This window comes from Myxocyprinus asiaticus, chromosome 35, assembly GCF_019703515.2.
Source record: "Myxocyprinus asiaticus isolate MX2 ecotype Aquarium Trade chromosome 35, UBuf_Myxa_2, whole genome shotgun sequence".
Lineage (NCBI taxonomy): Eukaryota > Metazoa > Chordata > Actinopteri > Cypriniformes > Catostomidae > Myxocyprinus > Myxocyprinus asiaticus.
This window is the reverse complement of record NC_059378.1, coordinates 24654282-24677757: the sequence shown is the minus strand read 5'-3', so window position 1 is coordinate 24677757 and position 23476 is coordinate 24654282. Positions and strand designations below refer to the sequence as shown.

Below are 23476 nucleotides of genomic sequence, written 5' to 3'. Positions count from 1 at the left end.
TTATTTGTGTTCTGCTGAAGAAAGTCAGTCATACACATCTGGAATGGCATGAGGGTGAGTAAATGATTTGAATGTTCATTTTTGGATGAACTATTCCTTTAACAAAGATTAATAAATGCTGTAAAAAATACATATTGTTCACTGTTAGTTCATGATACCTAATGCATTAACTAATGAAAATGAATGAAACCTTATTGTAAAGTGTTACAGTATACATCTACTGTAGAGACATCAATCAAATAGCATTCACGGATCAGGTACATGTCAAGCCATTTCATGCTGTCTTTGCAACCCACTAGGTATTTTCTCAGGCGTCATAGGTTTTACAATAATGCTTGGGAGGATTTCTGTTAAACTGAAGGATCAAAAAGTTGAAAAAACATTCTGCAGAAAAATAGTGGCGTATTGATCGTTATCAAACAAGCCACAAAAACTTCAAAGTTAATTTCACTCCAATTTTCTGAAATGAGCAATTCAATTTCAAGTAACTTTTAGCCCAAAGTTTTGGTGTATTCAAAGCCTGACAGTAATCCAAGAAACCACATTGACAAGATTATGATTTATGTACAATCAATCTAATGCATATTATTCATTTAAATGAAGTTTACTTTGATTTTAAAAATGAGTTTGCCTTTATGTTCTATCTTGCATTCTTATAGTGTGCAAATAGAAACTTTATGAAATAATCACAATATTTAATAGAGGTTTAATAGAGTGCATATATGAACATCCATGAGTTTCAAATGTTCAGGTGTGAAATGTATCTTTTTTTAAGACACAAAAATGTACTAAAATACCTTACTATACCTATCTATTTTGTACATTTTACATGATGCAATACATGCGATACATTACTGCAGCAGTACTGAATGTGCCATGCCATGTATAGCAATGTACAAACAACAACATTAGCAAAACACTCAAATTCACAATGTTCTGAATACTCAGAAATACTGATCTGAGCTCTGCTAATGGAGCAGCTGCAAAGAGTGAAGGACAGATTGCATTTCACATCCTTATCAATCACTGTTTTGTTCTTTTGTCACATTCGAAGAGGCTGATTCCTGCACTGAAATCCAATCAGTGGTTCTGTGCATGTTCAGGGCCAGGTAGTGACCTGACCCTCTAACAGAGATTCCCAAATGCACAATCTGTCATACTGCTTAAAATAAACATTCCGATAATAGAGAGATTTATTTCAGAGCATGGTGTAGACCTTAAGGATTCTTAAGGATTCTACTTTTTTACTGCAGCCTCACAAAAAAAAAAAAAAAAAGCTAAGTAATTTAGTTTTGTTCAGATATAGACAGACAGATGAATGGATCACTGTAATCATTTTTTAATAAACCTGAAAAGAGCAGTGCAACAGAGCAACACTGCCATCTAGAGTTTCCAACACACCAAAATGGTGTTTTAATGGCATGATTAAGGGCAGAAAATCAAACAGAGAAATGTAATGGCAAATTCATACAATGAAAAACAAATTAACCCAACAGTGAATGTAAATATACATATATGGATACATATATGCCATAATAAAGAAGAAATGTGATATCATGATGCATGTGTTGCATTATTTATAATCATCCTGTGAGAAATCGTGAGGAAAATGGCAGTTTTAACATTCTGTTTCATGCATGAATTCTTAATGCCCATAACCAAATTCACAGTTCTTAAAAACATGGATGCATTTCAGTGGGAGAATTTAAACTTATTTTTTTAAACTCCAAAATCAAGCAAGTGTTTTTAGGGTCTTTAATATTTTATGTGAAAAATGAAAAAAATAAATATAATAAAAAAATAAATAATAAAAACCACTTGTTCTGTATCTTTAAATCTCTCAGTAATGGATTCTCTTTTTTCTTTTTTTTTTTCTTTTTTTTTGTCAAGTCTATGTGCCACAGCAGGAGAGATATAGAACTTAAAAATTCCTGCAGCCAGTTTTATGTTTGTTTGTTTTTTAACTCAATGGGTTTGTTGCAGCTGAGCACTGTTTTAAGACGAGCACTCAGCAACGTCTTAAAAACCAAATGTTCTTGTGATCAGACCAATTCATTAAAGGGATCGTTCATCCAAATTTAAAGGGGTCATGACATGAGGATTCAAATTTTTCTTGATCTTTTGACATAAGAGGTCATTGTACCATAAAAACATACTGTAAGTTTCATAACTCAAAACTTCCTCCTCAATGCAAAAAAAAAAAAAGCATTTATTGAAATCAAGATGGCAAAACGACACATTCTCTACTTCCTCCACATTGTGATGTCACACTGTGGTAGACATTTTCATCTGACCGCCCCCAAAACAACATATCACAGCCTAATTTACATTTTCACTTCCGCAGCCGCCCAGCAGTGGGGACTGTCAAGTCTTAAAGGAGAAGCAGCACCAAAACCGGGCGTTTCAGACAGAGGGTCAGAATGAGGGTGGAAAATGATCATGTTTTACAAATATATGACAAAACAAATTTACTAATATTGTAAGTGAACCTCAAGGAACATACTAAAATAATTTTCAAAAGGCATGCCATGACCCCTTTAAGATCTTGTTATCACTTGCATCTTTTTCCACACAAAGAAAGTGAATGGTGACAGAGGTTAACATTCTACCTAATAATATCTCATTTTGTGTTACAAAATAGAAAGTCATACGGGTTTGGAACAACATGAGGATGAGTGAATGATAAAATTATTTTCATTTTTGGGTGAACTATCCCTTTAACTCATAAATGAAGGAAAGACAGAGAAAAGGACAGATAGTAAAATGAAGTGAGTGGGAGGGATGAGCATCAAAGATGAGATAAGTGTGTCTTTCACCATGTTGGGCGTGCCGATGAGCTCTGAAAGCTCTGACTGACCTGCACTGGGCTCACGATTGACAAACACTTCCTATCCCTAGACACTCGCCGCTTCCCTAATAACTGTCAGACAACCAACAGCGTCAAGGACACAACCTCCACAAGAGCTAAACACCAAATAAAGTCCATTTGTTTGATTTTTTTCTTTTTTGTCCTTATTGCAGGCACAGTCTCTGCAATAACATTCAACCCACGCTGAAGAACAGAACATTGTTTTTATCATTGCTGAGAGTATATGTGTTTTGCTTTATTAAATTCACTTTATTTTAAAGGGATAGTTCAATTCTGTCATTTTTTACTCACTCACAAGGTTTTACTGTGTACTTTTAAAAGTTTTCACAGGTTTTATTTGCCATAGGTGAATAGTGACTCTGGTCTGTTAAGCTCGAAAAAGGACAAAAAAATACCATAAAACCACTGTGAAAGTAATCGATATGACTTATGCACTATATTCCAAGTCTTCTGAAGTGATAGGATCACTCTGTGTGATGAACAGCATTAAATTTAAAGGAATAGTTCACCCAAAATGTATAATTCTCTCATTATTTACTCACCTTTATGCTGTCTCAAATATACTATAATACACTATAAATCTTGAGTAAATGATGAGAGAATTCAAATTTTTGGAAGAACTATTCTTTAGTAAGTCTTTAATAAGTTGTTATTCACTCCCAAATTAAATCATATGAATAAAGTAAAGCACTTAAATCAAATATGGCATTTACAATTATTTTTTTTTAATTAAATCAATAGTTTTTGCCAAAGTTTTATTTTTAGGATATTTAGTACAATAACCCTGGTGTGCGAATCCCTGGTGTTACTTTTTTGACTGGAAAAAGATATTTCAGCTATGCAGCGACACAGTGTGTGTGTGTGGGCGGGTTTGGGTGGTTTACGAGGAAATTTTTTTTAGGTTACAAACTGGTAATTACAAGGGTATTATGCTATAAATGTGGTTTATAAGGACATTTCTAGCGTCCCCATAATTCAAATCGCTTAAAAAAAATAATTCTAAATTATGTTTTTTGGAAAAATTTTAAATGCAGAACGTTTTTTGAGAGGGCTAGGTTTAGGGGTAAGGTTAGTGTTAGGGGATAGAATCTATAGTTCGTACAGTATAAAAATCATTATGTCTATGGAGAGTCCTCATAAGGATAGCTGCACCAACATGTGTGTGTGTGTGTGTAGCTCTGTTCCAATACCTAGCCAACTGCCTTGCTGTCTACTGCCTACATAGGCAGCTACCCTCCAAGGCAGCAACCTAACTGTCATGGAACCTCATGACTGATTTGGAACACTCTACAAAAGCAGCAACTCTGTGCATCACATAAAGTTCAGAAGAGGCACGACTCACAATTCCTGCCAATAGAGTTTGACATTAGCATGATGCTAAGCTAATGCTACAATACTGGCTGCAGAACTCAACACTGTGTCATAAAGAACAAAATTTTTCAATCTGTCATACTGACATCATGGCTAAACAGCTCTATGTTGAAAAAAATAGAAGTGTATTAATAGTCGCATTTCTGTAGACTTGTCTACCATTTGTGCTGTCCAAAGGCATTCTTGGATTTCCATATCCATAAAAGATACATGCAATGCTGCCTTAGAATTTGGTCAAAATTAGGTTTCTTAGAAGGCAGCATAATGTTTCTTACCTTCAAATGCTCACTAGGTTTTGTAACAGCTATTAATTATTTAAATTATTTCAAAGTCACCCAGACACAGGTCTATTCATTGAAAGAGGCGAATTGAGTCTCTCTGTCGCTGTGCGTTTGCATTATTCGTCATGCCAGCTTAACGGCTCCAGTGTGAGCAGTTTCTGGAAAGAAAAGAAAGGGAAAAAAAGATCGAGAGGGCCCAGGGGGAAGCAATATCAATGTTGCACCACAGCATTTGACTAATGGGTATTCAGGTCCCTCTGGCCACTTCTGTCTGACCTGTGGAGTGGACAAACCCTCCCAGCAGCCCTGCGAATGAGCAACGCACAGATTAACATGTTAATGATGAGCTCTGGTGAAGATGTGGACAATGGTGCCACAGCGCATCTAGCGGATGATGTGAGGCGAGCTAAAGAAAGTGAGGTTTCTCCGGTTTCCATGTTTGTGTCTGCACTCGTATCAATGACTCAAATGTTTTGAATGTCAATGGAAGGAGAATAAAAACCACAGAGAAGATAAGATCAGGAGAAAAGCCTCAGAACATTAGCTATACGACCAGAGCTAAAGTGCTGCTACAGCCGTGTGTGTGGGGGGGTGTGTGTTTGTTTTGCTGTAGTCAATGTGTCATTTCAGCTAGTGTGTGTTGGAGAGCGTGGTTTAGTGTAATTTAAGCTGGTGTGTTTGTTAGTGCTGTTTTAGTGAGTTTGTGTGTCCGAATACGCATTCTTGTTTTTTAACGATGTTGTTTTAATGTGTGTGTTTGCGTGCGTTTGCGTCATTTTAACTGGTGTGTGATTTTAGCTGGAGTGTGTTAAAGTGTGTGTGTTTCTGTAGCTGATGTGTGCTGCAGTTTGTTAATACTGTTTTAAAAATGTGTTTTAAAAATGTGTGTGTTAGAGTGACTATAGCTGTGTTTGAATGTGCTTGTTAGTGTTTTTATGGCTTTGTTTGTGTGTGTGTGTGTTGGTGTTTTAAAGTGTTTTGTGTTTGTCATTTTAGATTTTTTTTTTTTTTTTTTTTGACTGTATATTATTATTTCTGTAACTGATGTGTGTTTTTGAGATGAGTATTAGTGTGTTGGTCTTTCAATGATGTTTTTAATGAGTGCGTTAGTGTTGGTGTTTTAATAATGTGCATTTGATGTGTGTTTGAAATTTTGAGTTAGAGTCATTTAAACAGGTGCGTGTGGTTTAGTTAGTGTAGTGTAGTTAGTCATAGTGTGTGTGTGTGTGTGTGTGTGTGTGTGTGTGTGTGTGCGCACGCTATCAGTTTTAGAGGTATTGTTAAACCCCTTCTGACATTTCAGCCTCATTTGCAATTAAGAAGAAAAATTTCCTGAAAATAACATGAACGACACTGTTGATAAAGGATGAAGAGAAAGGAGAGTATGACATTTCTCTGTCAAAGGCGGCGGCTACATTTTAAAAATTTTTGTTGCATCTGCAGCAAACAGAAAAGTGCCTTGAGAACATCAGGAGACCTGCAGATGTATCGAAACTTGAATATATAACAATTCTAGATCAATCATAGTAATTTCTGCATGAAAGAAAGACTATTTCATAGAATATCTGATAAGAATGAGCCATGAAATTAAATGTAGGAACAGTTGCAGACCTCTAAAGATTACGACAGTCTGCTTTAAAACTTTCATAAGAGAACAGACAGCAAAAAAAATCAAACCTCCTGCCTCTCTCCTTCAGACGCTACAGTGTGAATATGCGTCTTGACTAATCATATGAAATCGGAAATAAATGTTCGCTCCGTAAATGTAGCGTGAAAAAGAAACAGGTTTTTTCCCCCTCAGTAAGGACCTTGTGGGATGTTAATTGATGGGAGTTTGTGGCGGGCTGCTAGTAGCACTGAGGGATCATTAGCACTGAGGCTGAACGACTGCGTCTACTGCCACAGTTTGTGTTCTCCTCCCAAACCTGCAGGGATGCACACAAAGATGAGGAAATGCCAGAGAACGTACATCATTTAATACCAGACATTCCTAAAACCCTGTGACAAGCTTCCAATGACTCAGCTTAAAACAATAAATAAATAAAAGCTGTGAATTGTGGCCTAGTGGTTAGTGTATGTTCTCCAGACATGTTGAGCTATGGTGTTCATGGGGGAGATGCAGGTTTGAATCTGGCCTGTGATGTGACCCTTTTTTTCCCAGCAATTTCAAATGATAATAATTATTGGAAAACAATATTTTAAAAAAAGAAATTAAATTGTCAAGTTTCTACCAAAAAAAAAGGAGGGGGGAAAATTAGGGCTGTCAATCAGTTAAATTGTTTTATTGAATTAATTACATGATAATCAATTTAAAATTGAATTAATAACAATTAATAATTGTAATACAATCGCGATTAATAATATCAATATTAGCTGAAAAATGCCCCAAAATAAAGATAATTCAATATGTAATATTCAAAATAATTATAAATAATAATAATATATAGTAAATACTTTAAAAGTCAATATATTGTTTGTTTTATTTCCATATAATTGAACACAAGTTTATTTCTTGCATAAAGTCCACAGAAATCCATTTAGCAAATAAGTTCGTCAATCTGCTGATTTAAGGTTGACTCAAGGGCTGTTCTCACAGGATGCTATCATGGTCCTGTATGCTGTGCTTTTTTTTTCTTTTTTTTTTTTTCTATGTACACATAAAAATGTGAAAACTACACTGTGGTTGTGTCGCGTTTCAGTAGTTTTCAGCATCTTTAGCCATGAATGCTGCATTTGTAGCACGTTGTATTTAATATAGCTCGAATGTTTGAAAAATTTGCATTATTTTGTACTCTGTCCAGCTGTCTTTGAACAGCTGTCAATTTGTTGCCTGTGTTGTGCTGACTGCCCCCTGCTTGCAAAAACATTAAGGTAATACTTCAAGCTATAAGTGCTCTGTTGGTAGGAAAATTTGAAATCCTTATTATGGAATTTACGTATGGTCAGGGGGCATTGTGTACATTTGTTTTTGTTTTGTTTTTTTACAAATCATTTTTATATTATTAATCACATTGAATTAACACATTCAATCGGCAGCTTTATTACAAATCATTTTGAGGATATATCCAAATGACAAAAATACAGTGTAGTGCTCACGGGGTGAGTGCAGATTCTAATTCCCCCAATAATTTCCTATCCAATCTCTCCAGTCTCTATAAAAAGTGGCAAAAAGGCTGAAAAAAGAAGATTCTAAAAACAGCACAAATTATTCTGATGCAGGTTTGAATCCCACTTAGGAATCATTTCCTGTCCCCTCTTTATTGCCTCAATTAATAAAGTGCCAAAAATACAACAACAAAAATCGCAAATTATCTGGAGGGTTTTTGCATATAGCAAAAAAAAAAAAAAAAAAAAAAAGTGTGATTCTCATGTGTGACATTAATGCAATGTTTTCCCATCAACCTAATCATTTCCTATAACCTTCTCTGTATATACAGTTGCAAAAAGCCCAAAAATGAAAGTTTCTTTAAAAAGCACAAATTATTTTGAGGGTTTAACCAAATGACAAAATAATCCTCCCAGAACCTTTACATCCTAGAACTGGCTGGTAAGAGGGAGTCTGCAGCCAGAAGTTTGGGTTAAAAGATTTAGGTCAAGCTTTAACTGCCTCACAGAAGTGCGGGCGATCCCGAAAACCTGACATGGAACTTTCTGGAAGAGCAAACAGCACTTCTCACGTAAGAATGGCAGCATTCCCGCATCCTAACCATCTTAACCCGCAGTCCTGACCTACATTTCTGCAGTGTGTCTGTCAAACGGAGGAAAGAGAGGAAAGAGAGGCAAACTCAGCCCTGTGTTTATGCTGAACGTCAGTCCTGAATATGCTGCTTTTAGAGCATTTACCCTTGCTGTTGTACAGGAACATAACAAGACTTTGAAATACACAAGGCGGCCACATTCCCTAGCCAAAGAAATTCACAAATTTGACATTCACCTCGATATAGGTCTTACGAATGGTTAGTGTCTCTACAATTTACCCAAAATTGTAGTTGCCATAAGAGATGTTTTTAATTAAGTAATAACCATGAAAAACAGATGGTGGAGCGGCACAGTCAGTGCAGTCATTTTATGTTTGTAAAGTTAAAGGATGCCCACACTGGGGAACGACTGGAAAATGTTGTTTACATGATTGTCATCCAAAATTGCAAAACATTATAAAAGGGCAAAGATTATTATTCTAGCCATCAGTGGAAGACATATTGTTTATATGCATGTTTCATATAGCCTACACAATACATTTTCAGAGTAAACCTCTTCATAGATACATACATTGAAATGTAATAATAATTTCTAATTGTTCCATTTGCGCAGTTAAACCACTTTCATACACTAACCTGCAAACTCATCAATGTCACTTTCATTCTTGACGTACAAAAACCTTTGTAACTTGTGTGTTTGCATCCTGTGCAAGGAGTTCTAAAATACGCATCCTGTGTTGTGATACTGTGCCCTGCAACCTGCTTCAGTAAATGTTATATCACCCACTAGTGGTCTCCCAACGCTATTACGCCAGTCATTAACAGAAGCCCAACTGAGTGAGTTGGAAAGCACGCAAATTAGGCTTCTTGACTAATGTTAATACATCGATGCCTCAAAAATATATCAATAAAATAAAGTGCCGATCTATAATCGATATATCGATATTTTATGACGTGCCTAATTATTGTATATTTAGTACTGAACCTCGTTTTGTGAGTGTGTTTCAGTAAATCAGTTATGAGATTCAATGATGACTAGGCTTCAGAATTATGTAGGCAGTAGACAACAAGGCAGCTCAGCTTTTGGTACTATCCAGAATCAGGCAGCAAGACGTTTCTCCCTCTGTTCAGCATAAACTTCCACACATTATAAATACACTTTATAGGCCACTTTATAAACCTACCTAATATTTTGGTATAGCTTTACCTCTAAAAGAAGCATTTATTTTTAACATGTTGTATAAACAACTGGTCCTTTTGGCTTACTTAATACAGTATGTCCCCATTTAAGAGCTAGTGATTATTGATAAATAGTGCAATTTAAGTCTAGGGCCTCTGCCCTTGAAAAAAACTGCACTTTTGGATGGACCCTGTTTTCGTAGTTAAGCTTGAGAAACAAAATGGAATGGGGCTTTTGAAAGATTAATTGAGAGGAGAAAGGTGTTATGTAAAAACAGACCTCTAGCAGCCAGGGCTTGAGTTTGCGATCCAGGATGATGTCAAAGCCAAGCACCTCAAAGCAGACGCTGGCGCTCCCTGGTGGCTGTCCCGGACGGCACATTCGATAAGCGTGGAGAACGTGCGGCTCAGCCACTATCAGGGTCTTCACCACCAGCTCCTGCAAAAGCATGCGCAAGACACTCTGGTTATACACTGGCCCCAAAGAGCATTTGAACACTTTTGGACACTTACGTCACACTTAAAAATTTATGCATTTTATTGCAGTAGATCAAATATAAAACCAAAAGTGTCATCTACAAATGGTGCTAGACCATTTCTCAAAACTAAATTCACTTTTCTGAACCACTGAATAACTCTTATAGCAAAAACTGCATTGCATTGTTTTACATTACTAGAAATTGCTTGTGAAATCTCATTGCATGTGCAAACAGCCCATATGAGGGACTCATTAAAATCCCAGCTCCCTGAAGACACATGATCAGTCAAAGACTGACAGCACACTACAGGAAAAACAGCTACAGAGCACAGGAAGACAATAGCAGACAGCCTGTATCAGCCCTTATCGGAGCTTTGGCAGGCCTGACGGTCTCGCTGCATGATTAAACAGAGGTTGTGTAGAAGTATAAGAGCGAGATAACCAGTGGGCATTTGCACAGTGTCCTACGGACCCCAAACGTATACTTATGGAGAAACAGGTTAGAACCCAGCACGGATGCTCCTCCAGAGAGAACAGGGTGTGTGTGTGTGTGTGTGTGTGTTTGTCTTGGTGTGTGTCCTTCGCTAGATTGAATGTGTTCATGCATGTCTGTTTTGACACATGAATGAGAATTTAACATAAGTTACCAGGACTATTCTCTGACCTGCTTCAACATCTGAGAAATTACTTTAATAAATAAGGATGACTTTAATATTGAGGCCTGTGAGCCATGCACTGGATTACAAGCAGTGTTAATCTTTTCAAAAAAATTACTGACAAAGTGTTTTTTGGATTTCACCAACGATATCGATCACATGGCGAAAAATAGGTATCACAACACATAATTAAATGATTTTAATTAAAACATACTTGATGAAAATATGATGAGAACAAAATCACTAAAATACATTAACAATGCACTTACAATATTTTTAGAAGAAAATAAATGTTCTTGTTTTTTTGGTTGTTTCACTTGTATTTCATGTTTTTCTAAGTTTCGCTTTTTTTTACGTTTCAAACTACACTTAACCTGACACAGCATCCTAAAAAACATTGCGTTTATGATGCAACGCAACCAAAAAGAGACCCTTCAAATGCCTGATGCATGTGTACATCCTTAGAAAAGCCCTTATAATAAGTGTACCTCGGACAGATTGACAAATTAAATTGCAATTGCACACTTTTCAATACCAAACTCATCTGCCCCAATAATGTAACATGTTTTAATTTTCTGATTTATATACACTCACCAGCCACTTTATTAGGTACACCTTTAGACCTACTTATTTATGCAATTATCTAATCAGCCAATTGTGTGGCAGCAGTGCAATGCATAAAATCATGCAGATGGATTTGAGTATTTCTGTAACTGCTGATCTTCTGGGATTTTCACATGCAACAGTCTCTCGAGTTTACTGAGAATGGTGCCAAAACAAAAAAACATCCAGTGAGCGGCAGTTCTGCGGACAGAAATACCTTGTTAATGACAGAGGTCAGAGGAGAATGGCCAGACTGGTCCAAGCTGACAGGATGGTGACAGTAACGCAAATAACCACACGTTACAATAGTGCTATGCAGAAAAGCATTTCTGAACACACAACAAGTCGAACATTGAGGCGGATGGGCTACAGCAGCAGACCTCCGGGTACCACTACTGTCAGCTAAGAACAGAAAACTGAGGCTGCAGAGGGCACAGGCTCACCAAAACTGGACGGTAGATGATTGGAAAAACATCACTTGGTCTGATAAATCTTGATTTCTGCTGCGACATGCTGATGGTAGGCCAACTGCAGCCTCAACTTTCTGTTCTTGGCTGACATAAGTGGAACCCAACATGGTCTTCTGCTGTTGTAGCCCATCCGCCTCAAGGTTTGACATGTTGTGCATTCTGAGATGATTTTCTGCTCACTACAATTGTACAGAGAGGTTATCTGAGTTACCGTAGCCTTTCTGTCAGCTTAAACCAGTCTGGCCATTCTCTGTTGACCTCTCATCAACAAAGTATTTCCGTCCGCAGAACTGCCACTAGCTGGATGTTTTTTTGTTTTTGTTTTTTGGCACCATTCTGAGTCAAATTCTAGAGACTGTTGTGTGTGAAAATCCCAGGAGATCAGCAGTTACAGAAATACTCAAACCAGCCCGTCTGGCACCAACAATCATGGCATGGTTGAAATCACTGAGACCACATTTTTTCCCCTATTCTGATGGTTGATGTGAACATTAACTGAAGCTCCTGACCCGTATCTGCATGATTTTATGCATTGCACTGCTGCCATACAATTGGCTGATTAGATAATCACATAAATAAGTAGGTGTACTGGTGTTCCTAATAAAGTGTCCGGTGAGTGTATATACTGTATGTATGTATGTATGTGTGTGTGTGTATATATATATATATATATATATATATATATATATATATATATATATATATATATATATATATATATATATACACTGTATATACACTACCGGTCAAAAGTTTTGAAACACTTACTCATTCTTTATTATACATTTTTTTTTTTTTTTTCACATTTAGAATAAGGGTAAAATCATCAAAACTATGGAATAACATAAATGGAACTATGGGAATTTTGTTGTGACTAAACAAAATCCAAAATAAATCAAAACTGTGTTATATTTTAGCATCTTCAAAGTAGTCACCCTTTGCCTAGAATTTGCAGACATGTACTCTTGACATTTTCTCAACCAAATTCTTGAGGTATCACCCTGGGATGCTTTTTAAACAGTATTGAAGGAGTTTCCATCTATGTTGGGCACTTTTTTGCTGCTTTTCTTTATTATGAAATTAATATGTTGGCACAATTTTATTTTTGTCTACAAAACTTATTTCACACATTTAAGCATACGCCTTCAGATCAAAAGATTTTTAAGATCATGAGAAACATTTCAGTCAAGTGTTTCAAAACTTTTGACCGGTAGTGTGTATATATATATATATATATACACACACACACACACACACACACACATATATATACATATATAAATACTAGGGCTGGCCAATATGACGATATATATCATGGGGACAATATAAATGTCAATGTGTTGCTATATTGTGTACCGTATATCACGATATGTATATATCCATGAGTGCAGCGTATGCCTATCTATCAGTGGGCAGGGCTTCACGAGAGACTGAGAGAACTGAAAAAAACATGACATGGTTTTTACGGCATTGAAAATTTTAATGAAATTCAGCAAATTCAATGACATTCATCTTGCGTTTGGCGCATCAAAAGCGCTAAATATGCTTCTTTCTGACCAGCGCATCTGTGTTTCACGTGAGTGTCTTCTGTGCTTTCTCTGGAGCACGCAAGTGCCGGGGGTCCAGCAGGCTTCACGATATTTGTGCTCCAGAGACAGTAGAGTGCAGAGCAGGATTACTTGCGCTACTCAATCTGGCTTCTCTCGATATCTCACCACAGACCAAAAAACTTGCGTTACCCATCAAGTTTTTAACCTTAGCTATGGAGGAACACAAACATCTCAAACAGCTTAACATCCAGACATTTTAACCTCCCCTGATGAGGAAAACAGCTACAACTGAAAACAGCTAAAACACTGTGTCATGTACCAAATTAAAGGGTCTTTAAACTACACATCATCACCCTTACTAAAATTCTGATATTAGGAAACAAACCGGCCATGTTTGCCTTCAGATACTAATATATTCTGTAGAGAGATGGCTTAAATAGTGTTTATTTTTTTTGGATATTTATTTAATTTGGTTTGATGTTGGTAAGATGCTGAGTTTCTTGAGGAAAGTTTATAATAATAATAATAATAATAAAAATACTGGTCAACAACATATCAGATTGAAATGTGGCATATTGTGAAATTTAGCATTATGGTAAGGCTGATTTAAAACCAAGTTGAGTGTTTGTTTTGTTTGTTTGTTTGTTTGTTTGTTTTACTTTGACTAAGTTTGTCAAGTTCCGAATAAAGAGAAAATTATATAAGAGGAAGTCATTTTAATTTAAAAAGTGTTCAATTCTCTGACTGGGTTATCAAAAAGACATTACACTGTGGTTATATAATATATAAACAAACTTTTATGGATTTTCCAGAAAAAATGTACTATATCGTTATTTATATTGTTGTTGCGATATAAAATTACTCAAATCGTGATATAATATTTTGGTAATATCGCCCACCCCTAATGCAAAACTCAAATTCATACTTAAAAGCGTACACGTAACAAAATATCAAGAACTGTGAGCCAATGAATAGGCACTAGATTACAAGCAAGGTGCACACTGAGTAAATTATGACACTTCTGCATGCACTTGGCAAAGAACTCAACAAACAGAAAGTATGGATGAACTCTCAGTTCAAAAAGATGGAGGAATGAGATGGAGTCAGAAGAGAGAAGTAGACAGCGAGGATAAAGAGGCATTGCAAACAGGAAGATAAGGGCAGAGCTGTCACACTGCTAACATGCTGACAGGAAACAGATTCGTTTTTCGAAGGGAAAATATGAGAAAATTAAGAAACTAGAGCCAGTGAGGCTGATAAAAGGATAAAAAAGAGAAAAGGCAACAGAAAAATGGCATCAAGAAATGGTGAAGGATTAACATAGAATAAACAGCAAACTCACTGATACGTCACGCCAGAATTTGGCCACATCGTAATCGTTGGTTCGAAGGAACTCGGTAAACCAACCGATGGATCTTTTGCTGCCTTTATCTACTGTTTCGTCACGCTCAAAGTTCTCATTGTGTTTGTTGACAGAGTAGTTGGTCAAGTGCATGTATAGCTGGTTCTAAGAGAAAAACAAACACAAATCACATCCCCAAGTGGTTGAAAGCAAAGGTTGTAGACAGAGTAGATGGCATGTTTAAATTGACTCAAACAAAAACAAATCTGTGCAAGAAACAAATACAATCCGTTCAATATACTATCATACTGTCACATAGCTGGATGTCAATGCACCAGCCCAGGGGTTGCCAGCCTTTTTTGCCATCTGAACCCCTATGATCTCAAATATTTACTTGACTATACCAATTTTTAGTATTGTTAACCTTTCAATTAATGAATTCCACAACATCTTCACATGTAATTTGCAAATTAACAATTATTTAAAAACAACTAATTTAATCATTTTTATATCATGCAAGTGTCGTCGATGTGCAGGTTGAACCGTAAAACTCCACAGAGCGTTAACCTTAAAAAGAACATTTAACTCTAAGTGACTCCAGCCAGGTCTCCTAAGCAACCAAATTGGCCCGATTGCTTGGGAGGGTAGAGTTACATGGCATTCCAAAAAAAAAACAAAAAAACATTTAACTTGCTTTTAGCACCCTTCTGTGGACACTTCACCTAAAAACTGCAGTAATACATGTAATGAACCATGTAATTCCATTTAGCAAAAATGTTGCCACAGTAAAATCATTTTCATGAGATCAGGATGGAAATATGAGAATTCATTTCTACGTAAATCATCCGTAAAACCACTCATGTAAATTGTCACATTCTATTCACAGTAGTGCAATGATTTACATAAGAACACCCATTTGACCAATAATTCATGAAACAAAAATAGAAAAAATTTCAGCGTAAATTAAAATTGACGCATTGATGTCCAGCTAAATTTCTAAGTAATTAGTTTGTTAAATAGAGAAGCCCTGAACTGCAGGTGAATTTTTTAGGTGTCTTAGTGCCTTCCTGAGCCGATGTCCTCCAAATATATTTTTCTAAGTCTAAAAAAACACAGTTTTTCTCATTACATTTTTTTTTCAGTCTAAAAACTCATTTTTTTTTCTGTCTAAAATGTTTTTTTTTTAATCTCAATTGTTTTATCTGTCAAAAAAGATTATCTTCCTACTAATTTTTTCTCTCTCCCAAAATGTTTTTTTTCTCTCCAAATAATTTTTTTTTTTTCTCTCTCAAAAAATTAAGCATGAAACCTTATGCTTACAAAGGGTCAGATGACAGCTGTGGTCACCTTGTAAGCATAAGATTTCATGCTGATTGTGGCACCTGGTGGACGAGGTTGGTACCGCTTGCTAATTGTTAGCAAGCAAGCAAAACAAAACATCTGATGTTGCCTCTTAATAAAATAAATAAATAAATAAAAATTGAGAAAAAAACTTCTAAACAGAAAAACAATTTATTACTACATACAAAATCTTCACATCGCTCTGATGATGTTCTTTTTTTTTGTTTTGTTTTTTGGATTTTCTCTCCTTTTCTCCCCAGTTTGGCATGCCCAATTCTCAGTGTGCTCTAGGTCCTTGTGGTGGCGTAGTCTCTTGCCTCAATCTGGGTGGCGGAGGATGAATCTCAGTTGCCTCCGCGTCTGAGACAGTCAATATGCACATCTTATCACGTGGCTTGTTGAGCGCGTTACCGCAGAGACCTAGTGCGTGTGGAGGCTCACACTATTCTCCGCGGCATCCACGCACAACTCACCACATTACAGCGACCACGAGGAGGTTAACCCAATGTGACTCTACCCACCCTAGCAACTGGACCAATTGGTTGCTTAGGAAGCCTGACTGGAGTCACTCAGCACGCACTGGATTCAAACTTGCGACTCCAGGTGTGGTAGTCAGCATCTTTACTTGCTGAGCTACCCAGGCCCCCCCTATGATGATGTTCTTAAGCTTTTGATGTCCCAGCTTACCAGGTTTGACTCGTTGGGTACATGGTACTTCTCTGTGCCCATTCGCACCAGGCCATCATTGTAGAGGAAGACACGCAGTGGATCACAGGAAGTGACAAGGATGTAGAATCTCAGGTCAAACTTGTATCCCTCCATGAGGAAGGGCTTGTCTAAATATTCCTGCACAATGAAGTGATCCTGGACCGGGAGCTTTTCGCAATTCCGAATCAGAGATATCCTAGAAACAGAAATTCAAAAGATTCCATCAACAAGCATCCCAAAAATTTGCTGCATACATATTTAAGAATCTGTTATAATGCTGTTAAGCATTCAAACTTCTGAAGCATAACAGAGAGAGTGGGTTTATTAAGGTGCTGTCTCTATCGCTAGTCTCTGGACCCTGACTAGGGCCAGGTTAATAAGACCAGACTTTGTGGTCTGTTTCAAGCCCTGCCATCATTTATTTCCTTTGGTTTTGAGCCTGAACAGGTCTCCAGCATTTAGCTGTTATATTATACAGACGACGATACATTCTCAAATGTGTGTTCACAAAAAAAGTTTTAATGTTTTACAAACAAAGGGGCCTTAGAAAAACCAGTTTGGATGGTAAAATATATAGCCTTTGGTCTGCGTTGGCTTAATTGGTAACATGTTTCTCTTCCTTTGGTTTGCATGTGGCCAAAACATTTACCAGAGATGCCAACTTTCCAAAATCACTGAAGGAGGGCTCGGTCATCACAGCTCATTTGCTAGATGTGTTAGCTGATAAATATGGCAACCAAATTTGTCAGTTTATTCTTGGTGTAATTAGACATAGAAGTTTGGCACTAGCAGAAACACAGCTGAACGCTCTCACAAATTTTTGGGTGGATGTTTCTTCAGCTAGGCAATTCTGGCCATGTGGGCTTTTAGAAAAAAACTCTATTAAAATACGCTTTTACCCTCAGACTTATTTATTTTTTCTACTAACAATGACCAACAGTGCATTACAGGAGAATGCATCACATACATGCACCACAGGAGAATTCTTTCATATGTAAGTTTTCAGAAACATGAACATTTACACCACAATTACGTATTGTGTTTGATAACATTCTGAGTCTAATAAAATGTCAGACTCCTTTGATTTTCTAAGGATATTTTCATGGCCTGAATTAAATAATACTTTCACACTTTTCCATAATTTGACAAAATTACACATTGACTAGAAAATGTGCACAAAAACATTTATATTTTTCTTTGTTGTCCCTCAGACATCATATATTTATATTTTAATCTTAAAGGTGCTATAAGCGATTTTAGCCATTCTGGAATTTCCAAAGGCTTAGACGTTGGATTATCCACACCCCCTCTTTCCAAACCCTGCACTCCAAATATACCAAATGAGCTTTACTGAGACCCACATCGAGCAGAAGCAGTTGTCAAAAATAAATAGCGCCCTCATCTGACAACTATTATGAGCAACATGGCATAAAAATGGCATTAAAGGAGTAGTTCTTCCAAAAATGAAAATTCTCTCATGATTTACTCACCTTTAAGCCATCCCAAATGTGTATGTCTTTCCTTCTTCAGCAGAACTGAAACAAAGATTTTTATAGCTCTGTATGTCTATACAAGGCAATGAATAGGTGCCAGCTGTTTGATGATACAAAAGTCATATTTAGGCAGCGTAAAAGTAATCCTCACGACTCCAGTCGATCAATTAATGTCTTCTGAAGCAAATCAATAGGTTTGTGTAAGAAACAAATCGATAATTAATTGTTTTTTAACTTTAAATCATTACTTCCAGCCAGCGCTGTTTGAAATGACCTAACTCTTGCGTGATGTTCATTGCTCTGTTGTAAACAAAGCGCGTGCTGCCGACTTCTCGCATGAATGTGCCATCGCGCTTATGTCATGCGACCGACACAATGTGATGTGTCGACTGACAACAGGAAGCATTTTTTTTAAGTTAATAAAGTTTTAATTATCAATTTATTTTTTACACAAACCTATCGATTTGCTTCAGAAGACATTAATTGATCGACTGGACTTGTGTGGATTACTTTTATGATGCCTAAATATGCCTTTTGGACCGTCAAACAGCTGGCACCCATTTACTTCCATTGTATAGACATACAGAGCTGAAATGTGCTTATAAAATCTTCATTTCGGTTCTGCTGAACAAGGAAAGGCATACATCTGGGATGGCTTAAAGGTAAGTAAATCATGAGAGGATTTAAATTTTTGGGTGAACTATTCCTTTAAGCCTCAATAATTTGCTACAACTACAATACTATCAGAATGCGCAAAATGATTGACAGGCAGAAAGCGTCAGAGAGTGCGGCCAACAGATAAATGTTTTTTTTTGGTTTTTTTTTTTTTGCTGTTTTTAGATTCTAGTGCTATCACAAAGACAGGTGGCATATCTCATAACACTTATTTCATGAATATCTTTCAGGGAGTAGGACTATTTTTTGCATAACTTTCCATAAAAAAATTGCTTACAGCAAAAGTTAAAAAAAATAAAGGATGAAGGCATGGTAAACATTTTCCAAAACTGTTTTAAAGGTAACTTTATCACCCAAGTTTTTTGTTTTAATAAAATCAAATTATGGAACATAAAAGTGCCTGTAATTGAAGCAACACCCTGGTACAAAAACATCATCTTGTGACTTTTATTCTTTATAAAAATTTTCAGCCCATTTACAGTTGTTTGTTTTGAACAAGAGCAAAATTGCAGAAAATGAACAAAAACAAGAACGAAGGACCTAAAAAGACCCGTGTGACAATAAGTCACTCAATTTTCTCAATTAAACAATTAAAAATGATTTACTGTGATTGAGTCTCATTTCTTCCAGGGTAATAAGTGGCTCATGAGGGGTTTCCAGGATTAATTACACTTCAAATAAGTGAAATTGTTTCATAAAACAAATAAAAAATAAAAAAATTAAATAAAAGGGAAAACAAAGTCACATCTGTCACTACTGATTGTTATAACTTGTTTTGTTTATGAATAAAAAGTTATTTTATCATTTAAAATGACATTTTATTTGCTTCAGCAGTTGAGAAGGAACTCAAAATACTTATATTTGGTTGAGAGTCAAAAGAAGCACTCTGGGCAACCTTCCTTATATCCACCATAATGACACTCTAGTCCTGCACTTGGCATCCGCTGACTCAGGTGTGTTTAGCGTCCAGTAGCTTGTGTTATGTTGGGATAATGTGGTTGTTTGAATTGCATGACATGATTGATGAGGGCTGATGGCAGGTAATCAAAACCCACTTTGGCTGGCTGTTTAATTTGGCACCGGTGGGGATCTCGGCTTTAAGCCCTCCTCACTTTTTAACAAGCCTCTGCTTAGACACAAACAATATTCATTTAGTTTTGAGCCTGAAAAATAAATTACAGAGGAAGATATAACTTAATTTCCTCCATCACGCTACGCTTTTTCAAATTTAATCTGCAGCCGTTGCTCCGCCGAGCAGACAATCTTCTTTCACTTCTTAAATGTGCCACAATAACTCACAACAACCTTTGATGACTTCTCGTTTTTATAAGTACTGGCTTGCTGTACCATATGACCATAGACACATTAATTCACCTACAGGATAACAGACATGTCATAAACACAGTAGTGCCACATCTACTGGTGTACACATTAAGCTTGAACTAGGTTTATGCATTTGGATATAGGGTTGTGGTTAGGGTACTGTAAGGGTTTAAAATGTTAGCCTTAATATTATGATTACAGTTGAGGGTAGGGTTATTATAAAGCCCAAATTATATTTCGATTTTGACGCGAACGCTCAGCGTCTGTGTACAGTCGAACGTGAGCCTGTCAAATTATACTCCATTTGACGGTGCGCGCATATATAGGGGTTTGGCGCATGCATGCTACAACTGCTATGAGACACCGAACAATTTCTCTTCAGGAGTTTAGACCCATAAACATGTCTTTGTATTCCTTCAGATTCGAGTTTTACAAATGCAGGTATCTCCTGACCTCCTCACACACGTGCTCTTGACATGCTCTGTGTTCGCATCTGACCGGAGTATACTTTGGGCTTTAGGGTAAGATTCAGAATTGCAGAAAGTCTTAGGACAGGGTTACGTTCACACAGCAGCAGGATATGGTTGTCAGTCCTGTTTGTTTATAAACGAGTGACAACCACATTCTATTACCAAACTGACTCCCTTAAATTTACAGGACTAACAAGCTCATTTTGAGAGGGAGTTAAGTTAGCCTTTGCTGTGTGAACGGAATCACACTTCAAGGGATTGTTCACCTAAAAATATTTACTCACTTTCATGCCATCCCAGATGTGTATGACTTTCTTTCTTCTGCTTAACACTTATGAAGATTTTTAGAAGAATATCTCAGCTCTGTAGGTGAATGGTGACCAGACATTTGAAGCTCAAAAAAATCCCATAAAGGCAGCAGAAAATTACTCCATACGAATCCAGTGGTTTAATAAGTCTTCTGAAGCGATGCAATCACGTTGGGTGAGAAACAGGTCAATATTTCAATCCTTTTTTTTTACTTAAAATTTCCACTTTCACTTTCACCTTCAGAATTCCCAAATCATGATGCTCCCTCCACCGTACTTCAACGTTGGGATGATGTTATCATGTTCATAGTGCTGTGTGTTCTTCCCAAACAATTCAACCTTAGTTTCAACCTTCAGTCCACAAAACATTTTCCCAGTAGCAGTAGCAGAGTGTCAAGGTGGTCTTTTGCAATCTTCACACGCAGTAATTTTTTTGTTGCAAAACAGCAGCTTCCTTTGTGCCTGTTTAATGTTTTCTGTATAGTAGACTCATTAATAGAGATGTTGAACAGTTCCAATGATTCCTTCAAGTCTTTATCTGTCACTCTAGGGTTCTTTTTTACCTCATTAAGCATTCTGCGGTGTGCCTTGAGTCATCTTGGATGGACAGACACTTCTAGGGAGAGTAGCCACAGTAATAAATCGTCTACATTTATAGACAATTTGTCTAACTGTGGACAGATGGATACCTAAGCTCTTCGAGATAACTTTGTAACCCTTTCCAGCTTTATGCAAAGCAAAAAATCTTGATCGTAGGTCTTCTGAGATCTCTTTTTTGTGAGGCATTGTCCATGTCAGCAGATCCTTCTTGTGAATAGCAAACTCAAAATGTGTGAGTGCTTTTTATAAGTCAAAGTAGCTCTAACTCACACCTCCAATCTCGTTTCATTAACTGGATGCCAGGTTTGCCAACTCTTGACTCTAATTAGCTTATGTTGACATCATTAGCCTAAGGATTCACATACTTTTTCCAACCTACACTGTGAATGTTTGAATGATGTATTCAATATGTTCAAGAACAATACAATAATTTGTGTGTTATTAGTTAAAACAGATTATGTTTGTTAATTATTGTGACAAATTTATACATAAATACTGGTAATTCCAAAGGGTTCACATAATTATTCTTGCCACTGTATAGTAAGCAATTATTGAAAGATTGATCTTTTTCTCACTGAAATCCATCATATTGCTTCTAAAGACAGAGATTTAACCATTGGAGTTGTATGGATTACTTTAATGCTGTCTTTATTCTGATTTTTGGAGCTTGAAAGGTCTGGTCACTAGCATTTTATGGACCTACAGAGCCGTGAAATTCTTTTCAAAACCTTTGTTTTTGTTCTGCAGAAGAAAGAAAGTCATACACATAGCGATAGTTTGGTCCACAGGCCAAATACAACCCACCATAAGGTTATTAGTGGCTTGAGTCTATATCACCCTGCATTTTCTAAAAGTTACATAATACCTTACGGGCTATGTAAATCGAATATCACTGGTTTAGGGTTTACTATAAGGGTAAGGATTGGGTTCTTGTTCCTGGAACTAAACATAGTCCTAGCCCAAACCCAACCAAAGTATAACCCTAACCATAACCTACTCACAAAATCAGAGAGCACTGCTTGGTATACAGGAATGTTGTACAATGCCCTAAGCCAAGCCCAAACTCAAGCATTAAGCCAAACCTTAGCCCTAAAATCTGACTGCAATGATTGGTTAATCAGAATAATGTTCCACAACCAGTAAAGGTTTTTGTAGCAATGTGTTGCTCATGGTGAAATTATTGATCATAATAATCTATAATCCCTGCTGAAAAGGCCAGTATATGTTTAGGATTGTTTTGGAAGCTGGTCCCCACCAGGTTTCTTAAGTACAGGGTTTCCACACTTTTCGACCAGTGAATTTGACCATGACTTTTCCATGTCTTTCCAGCCATTTGTGATAAATAATTTTTACAAATCACTTAAATTCAGACAGATTAACTAACGATTCATTCAGACGGTGTGAAGCGGTTCCACCAATTCATTGAAAAGAACCAACTCAAAAGAATGATTTGCTCACAAATTGGACATCACTATGGCTTGCAAGCAAGTTTACCTGCACACAGAGTATTCTAGCCCAGTGGTTCTCAACTGGTTTTGCTATGGTACCCAGATTTTACATTGGACATCAAGTGGTGACCCAATATATTAAAAAACTTAACCTGTTCATGTCAACATCAAAAGATACAGGAAGTTTTCTCTACACATTCAGTATGAGCCTATTTATTCATATGAGTCTTGTATATGTATTATCCTGCTAATTAACTAATATTAAACATAATTCAAACAGAACATAAATTACATGGGAGGAAGATTTTTTCCATAATTAGTCCATAAGTCTTGGGAGTCCAGATTTTAAAGCCCTTTATGTTCCTGCACTTCTATTTACAGTGCAATGCCATATAAGTACAGGTAAGACTATGGATAGCTCCTCATTACTGTAGTTAGGTCAATGTAGCTAGTCTTTCTAAAAATAATAATAATAAATTACAGCATTTGTAATGAAAAAATAGTAGCAACATTTAGAAACTTTAACTACACCTGCCACATTAAGTCTAATAGATTATACCTTATAGATTGTTTAATATAAAACTATATGATTTTTATCAAAATATCACAGTTA

The 23476-nt window shown here is 36.5% G+C and overlaps 1 protein-coding gene across 3 annotated transcripts in view; it reads right to left on the bottom strand.

Moving 5' to 3' along the window:
• Positions 1-23476, bottom strand: part of ttll7 (tubulin tyrosine ligase-like family, member 7) — a 150221-nt gene that overhangs the window by 99994 nt on the left and 26751 nt on the right. For all 3 annotated transcript variants that reach the window (XM_051673258.1, XM_051673260.1, XM_051673259.1), the window contains exons 7-9: positions 16526-16742; positions 14498-14662; positions 9679-9837 (exon numbers count right to left, since the gene is read on the bottom strand). In XM_051673258.1, coding sequence (XP_051529218.1) covers positions 9679-9837; positions 14498-14662; positions 16526-16742 — 541 coding nt within the window. The remainder of the gene's footprint in view (positions 1-9678; positions 9838-14497; positions 14663-16525; positions 16743-23476) is intronic.